The 8,709-nt window shown below is 41.2% G+C and overlaps 1 protein-coding gene across 1 annotated transcript in view; it reads left to right on the forward strand.

Moving 5' to 3' along the window:
* Window positions 1-5,638: 5,638 nt before the first annotated feature.
* Window positions 5,639-8,709, forward strand: part of T265_09722 (hypothetical protein) — a gene marked incomplete at both ends in the record, with an annotated part of 9,598 nt that continues 6,527 nt past the window's right edge. The window contains one exon of the mRNA XM_009175885.1: window positions 5,639-6,126. Within this exon, the coding sequence (XP_009174149.1) occupies window positions 5,760-6,126 (367 nt within the window). The remainder of the gene's footprint in view (window positions 6,127-8,709) is intronic.

Here is an 8,709-nt window from a genome sequence, read left to right on the forward strand (position 1 = left end):
CTGTTTACTTGTCCTGATGAAGCTTTTGTGTCAAAAGCGAAATGTTGCCTAAATAAAAACTACCGATCGTTTACCAAGCTGTTCTGAAACAATGACTTCTCAATCAGTTCCAAACGTTTTCCAGGTGAACGTGTTGTTATCAAAGGCACACAAGGTTTCCGGGATTCAAATCCCTCTAAGTCCATGGATCTGAACTGCTGAAATGCTCTAATTGGAGTGAAATGGGTGTTCAATGCTTCTTCTTCTCGGGGTTGACTAATCTTGATAGTTGTGCTTGAATAAGAAAAAAATCGTTCAAATGAAAACAGTGCGAGTGCGATCCATCTGTTGTCTCAGTCTGTTAAGTAAATAGAAAATCCCAAACTCATAGGATCAAGCGTTATTTGAGAGAAATGTTATAAAATTATTCAGCATTCAGCATCGTAAACCGTGTTCATGAAAGTGACCACGTTCGCTAGCTAAGGAATCGACTTTTGTAACCCTCACGTGTTATTAGCGAACTGAACTCACTTGCAAACTGCATACGGTTAAAGAGAATCCAAAATGAATCTCTCGTTTATATTACTGTTTAGCTGTGTGAGTCAAACAAGGAGCACTTTGTACTACGGCTGGAACGATATCTGACGTGTAGCGGCATGTTTCCCTAACACAACAATATTTCTGGGGGATGCTGAATGCCATTCGACAGTTCATTGCCGGTTTAGCCCTTCTCGGGGATAACACCCACTTGATGAGCCCCAAAAATGTTAAAACGGAAAGTGGGATGTCGATGAGCTTTTGAGAGTCGTAGAAGTAGTACCTTGTGTGAAGAAGAAGATGCCCTTCGTTGTTTACAGTAATGAACCCTTCCACCGTAATGTGGTCCATAAGACTGTCCCTTTTTTGTACATACTGAATTTGCGGTGGGTCCGTTTTTTTTCCAAAAACCAATGACAGCTTTCAACGAATGCTCTTGTTTGCACACAAATTTCGTTTTGACAGGCAACTCAACTGAATCAAACTGAATCCTATGTTTGTGATGGCTTATGACGTGCAACGCTTAGATGCTCATGGTTTTTTTATATATGGCATCCATATCAGGATTGTTGACCAGACCACAGCGCATGCCTATTTGTGGATATTTTTGATCGCCATAAAGCTACGAGTTATATCGTGTGCATCACTGATACGCGTAGTTGTTTCCTTCAATCTTTGTTTGTTTTAGGTAGTGCACCATCTGAGACCAACTTTCAAACAGATGCATCCAAATCTATCGAGGTTAGACCTCAAACTTTGTAGTTCGTCGGCGTCCAAAATGCACCCACCGCTCAGCATTTGTTGGACCCCTGGATGCCCATGAACATTTGGTATACGGCAAGCAATTTGCGCGGGGCATATTGTTGCGCCCGTACAAAACTCAGATACCCATTTGGATTCTAGGGAATGAGGTCAGCGGGAAAACACCTAGAGGAACAAACAGCCAATGTAAGCCCAATGTCCGGTAAAAAGTTCCTCACCACTTGAAAGCTGGGTCTCACACAACGATTTTGCACAGTTTCCGCCCGAACAGACGACTGCCCTTTCACTGTTCATTCAGCCCGCCCATAAGGCCATCCGGCAAACGCACTAGAACCTTTTGCGCCAAAAGATGCTCAATTTTCCCGTCTTAGATGAATCACTCAGTTAGGTGAAATGGTTCTACTGAACTACGCAGTTTAGGTACCTTCCCCATACAAATGGCAAGCATACTAACGATCATCACTGATTGTAGGACGATATCAGCCAGGTATAGGTAAGCCTTTAAGCTGCTGCAAGCAATATGAAACTCGAGAACTATAACTGGGATATCTGTGTGGGTGTCAGAGGTTCTAAGGGGAACATGATAATGCCTTACGTCAGCCAAAGGACCCGCGAGGTTGAATTTTTCACCACTGCGTCACTGTTAAGTAGGCAAGCGCAAAAAGTAAAGTAATCTTTTCGGCATACAAAAGTGAACAAACACATATGTTGCTTTAAAACTGCCACCAGACCCATTGCATGAGGAAAAGCTTCGACGGTGTGGGAAGATGAGTTTAGGAGAAAAAAATCACCCTTCTCAGCGCCATTTAGTCACCTGGCGCCGTTCGAAAAAGCCGTTCGAAATTCGGTTATCCGGAATGATTATAGTGGTTACGACCGAGAGGCGAACTAGACCACTCGGCTGCGAGCTGTTGATATGCAGTATGAATAACTTGCCCACAGATTCATTTCTCAGTGACGAAATACATGCGAAGTTGTTACGTGTTGACTTCAAGTGATGGGGTTCTAGGTGAAATTTTTACTCGTCTTCAACTACCAAGCAGGAGCACGCGGATTGGAGGCTTTTTTATTACGGTACTGTGCGCGGACACCAGTTCAATCCGTAGCCCTAATAAACGGGTGCACTGAGAATTTTATATCAGACAGAATTCAGACTTATGAAGAATTAACGCCATTGCCTACGACGCTGAAAAGTGCTGTATAGGAATTTAAGGTGAGAATATTTTAGTTGTCGGCGGGATGATTTTGATAGTAGTAAGGGAAAAACCCGTAGCTAAGATCAACGATATATTGGCCACCTTTCAAGCTTCCTTGTTGTTGCCTAGTATGCGTACGTCGTTCCAGTCGAACTGAAAACACACTAATCCCTTCAAAAAACGAGGAAAAAACGTCAATATAACCACTCAATTCAAAACAGACATGACTACAATGCAGCACAGCTTGCGAACGAATCAATTAGTGAGGTCTATCAAAAAGGATCTGTTCAACGTAGCAATCGAATGCAAGATATCCGAAAAACAACGCAGCACCCATCGTAAACGGGCAACGAAATTACCATGAGCTATTCTAGGATCATCCAAATACTTCGAGGTTTCGCAAATACTCATTAGTGAACTGAATAAACGTAAGCAGGTGGAGAGGAAGTACCCAACAAACTGCGCACTGATGACGTCCACAGAATTGGTGACGAAACATCTGCATGCAAACTTTCACGATTGGCAACACACGTCAACAGCCAGCTGGCCTGCAACCAATTCACGCACGCAAGCTACAAATATACTGTCATAGCATTTTCATTTTCTTCATGCTTCATTTTCCCTTACTTTTTGAGAAGACAGTCATTTTCGTGTGAAAGGAACCAATTCTCATGGAATCGAAGGTCGACGAGATGTTTGGAATTGTTTCTCCCTCGCACGATACAGATTAATCTCATTGGTTCCTCCAAAATGTTAGCGTTTTTATGGCCATAGAAAAGTTCTCATCCTTCACACTGTATCCATAAAAGTCAAATATGACGCTACAAGAAATTGTGGGAGTTGGTAGTGAACTGAATAAAATACCATCAAGCTTGGTTATACTGCAAGATATGAACAAGAGACTTCATTAGTTATTTTTATGCTCACATTGAGGTGTGTGTCAGCGAAATGATCGATTTTCTGGGACATGTCCTTCCTCTCACAGCTGCAAGATTTTCACTATGGAACCTACGGAATCCATGTATCTGGTAAAAAGAATGTGATATTCGAGTGTCTGTACGCTGAACTGTAGCAGTGGCACTTCAAAATCTTCCAAACGTTCCCAGAAGAGTTTGTGTCGTACCCCTGAGTTTCAAGACTTGCACTTTTCAGGGTATGTCACAAAGGGGTATATGCACCGACCCAGTAAACAAGTTGCATTACATGCCGTCAAGTACGAATGGTGACAGCCATGTAGTGATTACTCCGAAGATTTAGTCCGAAACGTGAAAGCATCTTGAGTGCAAAGCAAAACGGGAGTCATTATAGGAGCATGTTGAATTATGCCAGGATCACTATTACGCTTATATCAAGGGCTTTTCGGTTAACGGATCCAGAGCATACCAACCGCAATAAATCAAAACAAAAATAGGAAACTTCGTAGAATATTGTTTTATTTATTTATTTACATCGATATTTGTATATTTATACATTTATATTTTATATTATATGTATATTTATATATTTTATGTATATTATTATATAATCAAATGTGTGTATATATTATATAACGTGTTATTATATTTTTACGTTTATATGTTTCATTTATTCTTATTTTATTTGTTTGTTTACCCTTCACTCGGTCGAGCTGGTTTTTGTTAATGCGCGACACAAATACCTCTTGTACTTCTTTCATTGAGTGACTAGCTGCCAGGATAACACGTGAAGGCTATCGTAGTGATTGCCTGAACATGCCTGTACTTTATTGTGACCTTTGGCCACCTTAAACAACCTGATTTGATAATCCGGCATCCATAGTGAAAGGGATTCTCAAATTCACACGACCTATAATATGTTTTTTTTTGTAAACGAATGCCAGCCGCTTGTATTATGTGATTTTTAATAAATTTAGCAAAGATGAGAAGGAGTCCGGAACCATTCTAAAACACTCGAGAATCCCGAAATGGCAATTAGGAAAACAAACCTGTAAACGAGTAAAGTCATGTTTATGCAATAAGGAGTCCTTTTGAAGTCGATATGCAAAGATCAGTCGAAATAATGCGAGAAATTTTCTGACTGACCATATGCGTCGCTACACTAAAGACCACAATGGGTAACCGAAAGCCTCTAAATTTGGCAGTCGGTGAACACATATGACGGCATCATATCTGGCTAACTTGACACCCTATTCATTATCTTACCGTGCAACCGAAGCTGACTTGCAAATGAGGTTGTTAAATACATTATTACCAAAGAACCGGATCTGCACTTGTTTTTTGTGCTTAGTTATGACGTAGAGGACTGAGTTCTGATTGATCTTTAGTCAATCTAGCTGTCTGGGCGTCATCATGTGTTTAGCTCACTATGAGCTTTTCAGTTCCATTTGGGTTCATCTTTCAGCACTCTACGGTGAATAAACATCCAACGCAAAACCAAACTGTATGTTCGCTCTACTTTTATGCAGTTTAGTGAATAACTTGGGAAAGACTCGGTAAGTTGGTGCCTCACAGTTGCTCTCTTAGTCCTACCAACTCCTACAGACTGTATACGGATGTTTTTGCGATAAAACTAGAATTTTGTTCGTATGATACTCACAGATGCCAGCTAGCTGCAAAAAACTCAACGTCTTTGGAAGACTAGACTGTGATTTGCTGGAATGTTATAAGCTGTGACGATAACCATGAGAATCATTCCAATTCCATATTTTTCTTCCGTAATGAACAGAGAGAACGTAGGAAAAAGAGAAAAAGATTGGGATATTTTTAGAAATCATGTGGCCTCTCAGAGTACTCACATTCTAACGTTCTTTGAGTAGAGTTTGGGTTTCACGATGTTGCTACCAGCTCAAAAGTTGAATGAAGTCAGTGATCGTATAGATGCCCATTTCAGCTTATGTCCGTCCAATGACGTCCACATAGCAACCACTATTGTAGCCATATTTCCGGGTGATGTGGTTGGTAGATTGGCCGCAGAAACAATCAATAAGATATCCGTGACTTCTTATCTCATCTTGGTTGCAACTCTTCCCATGATCTGATCGATGCCGTCCTTACTCAAAGCATTGTGGACATTGTTGATTGGTTGGTTTTCGCAGTCTTCCTTCTTGCAATAGCAACAAGGTTGTAGCAGAGAGCAGTTCATTGGTCATCGACATTAGTGTCGTGGCCTTGTGTCAAGACTGGTCCCCTAAATATACCAAAACGAAATAACTGCCTAAAAATACAAATATATGATGGTTCGCTGAAAAAATAGCTGAATAATTAAATCAATTTTTGTAGGCGAGAAAGACTGTTATTCTGGGAAAATATGTTGTGCCGCCTCCGTTGCGCTCGTCACCTTTCAGCTATGTGTAACGCACAGCCGCGATGCTTTCTACCACGTTCGAGACAAATCTTTTGTCTGGCTGTTGGAGTCATGTGCGCCCTCTTCATTTCCGCAATCCGGAGATATCCATTCGTCATTATTCTTGACTGTGACCAAATACATCGTCAGTCATTCGTGAAACTTCGACGACAAAACGCGAGTGACCACAATGTGACCATACTGTGCTACATTAACACACATCCAAGTAACTACGCTCACAGAGCCATCCATTCTCGCTACACATGGGCTCGGCGGTGTGATAAATTCTTTTTCACAAGCACCAAGGATTATCCAGACCTACCAGTACTAAGTAAGTTTGATGAATGCCCCACCCTCAAACACCCTCCAGCAGCTGCCACTTCCCAGTGGTCAATTCTAGACTATTATTCGATGGTACAGTTTACATTATCCATGATAACATAGGCGCTAATCAAAACACGCCTCGATTCACCATTGTGACAAGCCTTTTTATTCTTTCCAAAGTGAACCGAGAATAAGGTTTTTAAAAAGGATCTCAGGCAAGTGAATGTGCCGCACCAGGCCGTCTCATGTTTCAGTCGCTACGATATTCGAGATATCGCGATACATGTATATCTTAGAAATGTATTACTCACAAGGTTGCTAAAAATCCGTCGACAGTCCACGATCAGTTTCATCAGGTAGGCGCGGCCCCGAGTTTTTGTCAACCTTATGTTCTACTTGAAACCAAATTGCACGAAATTCGCGAATATACACTCATTTGCAAACAAATTTGCCTGAGAACATCGCAAACGAGAGATTCAGCTGGGTTCCAGGTGAGTCACTCGAAAAACCAAATTTGTTTGCAAATAAGTGTATATTCGTTGGTTACCAATTTCCTTATTCTTGAAACTCACTATGTAGAATTGTTGTTCGAAACTGTATCAGACTTATTTCTTTATTGTAAACCAAACTGTACTAAGGTTCCGATAAATGATCATCCCTTAATTGACCTGGTGTCAACTGAATGTCAATTTACAACCGGTTTGTAATGGCTTTCAAAGAAATGTAGCAATTCCGTTTGGCTATCATTTCCTCGTTGTAATGTTTAAACGCGTACTGATTTCCTGCAGGGCAAAACATAAGAATAACCATATAAATCTCTTATCGAAGACAAACACAGTTAGTGCTGGAAGACACTTGCCAGGCTTCATTTACTCAATTCTTCCGTTCACATGGGCAAAAGGGACTCGAACGTACCTAGTGATGTTGTACCCAGGCTGTTGTGACTCAATTGTACAATGATGTTGTTTTATTATTACTATTAGACAATTAATTAGTGAATATTAATTATTAGACTACATTTCGTTTTCAACAGCATTAAGAGTTCATCAGACTGAAGAAAAACATTTGTTCAGTAGACAGCAGCGTTTTCGAACTGAGTTTCAAAATAGACTGATGAGACTGAGTCCGAGAATATACAACTTTCCCGACTGTAAAATCATACTTGCCAAGGGTTCAGAGGCTTTAGTATTTGACACCAGGGTATTCCACATAAATTCTGCACCCAGGGCTTGCTTTGGCGTTGAATGGGCTTGCCTTGGCGTTGGCTTGCAAATGTTTCAACAATTAAGGTGCAGAGCACTCCAGTACTCGGTAAATCACGTCGAATCATTGAGCGCGTGCCTTGTGTGTTGGATATAAATAATCTGGAGCGGCTTTCTTAGTCATTCGCTAATGATATCCTGCCGCGATTTGATCAGATCTTGATTATTGGTGTGTTTGCCGAGCTTGGCAAGTACTAAATAAAGTACTAAACACTTCCTGGGAGTGGTTGTGTGAAGGACTTGCAATTCTGTACTTTTGCCTCGCGGGACTTAGTAGAGCGGCACGATTATATCCCCTAATCGGATATAATCAATTCGATTACGGAATGGCGCCTGAGCAAAAGTAACAAGCAGGCGATTGGTATCATTCCTTACAATGATTCCTTTGCGTTTAGGATGACTGAATGTTTTTAACACGCCTCCGCATACTTGTCCGTTGATCCTATTACATCGAATTTGAATCGGCGTCAAGGGTTTTACACGCAACACAAAGCTTGAATTTGCGCACCTCGCCTGCAGTTGTTTGTCCGCTCTCAAACCTCCTATGGTTCGACTACTTTCCACTGACAAGCCGATTCGAGTGTCAACTGCTCACTCTGTACATGCCTTTCGATAAGTATTCATCATTTGTGTTACCATACTGATTTCAGGTTGACTTTAAGATTTTTGAGCATGTTTCAAACAAAGAATATTCATTTTAGACTGAGTTTAAAATTTGGTGATGCAGATGCCTAACTCTACTTCGTGAGGATAGTTTTCTCCAGGTGTATGTTCACTAGTGGAATACGCTACAGTGAATCTGCACACGATCGTCTCATACGGTGTTTGGTGGTTCTGAAGAGTGGTCACCCAGAGTGGCTAGTGGTGTTTCAGCACTGACGTTGCTGTCGATGGTGATAATGATGCCATATCGGAAACATCGTGTTATCAATGGTGACTTCTTCCTGCAAACGTAGTCAACCTATACTAAGAAGCAGAAGATCACGGTACAGTTGTTTCATCCTTATTTGATTTCGTCACCAGTATGGAACTGGCGAAAATTCCGACAGTTTCGAACCTGCGGCCATCCATCTAGTAGTTGAAAACTAGGCCATCCGGCCACACACATTGGGACACGATATAGTATCAAAACCATTTATTAGGATAATCCTATCAATCACTGCAAACGATACCTTGAAATCTACACACTGATTGTTCTCACTCACATCTAACACCATCCTCGATCGTATTTTTCATAAGCAATGCCATCTAATGCATGTTTTTTACGGCAGCTTTGCACTTGTAAACCACGACTGAGCAATATGTGCAGTGTGTACAGTCCCACCCAT

The sequence above is a fragment of the Opisthorchis viverrini genome, assembly GCF_000715545.1.
Source record: "Opisthorchis viverrini unplaced genomic scaffold opera_v5_308, whole genome shotgun sequence".
Classification (NCBI taxonomy): Eukaryota; Metazoa; Platyhelminthes; class Trematoda; order Opisthorchiida; family Opisthorchiidae; genus Opisthorchis; species Opisthorchis viverrini.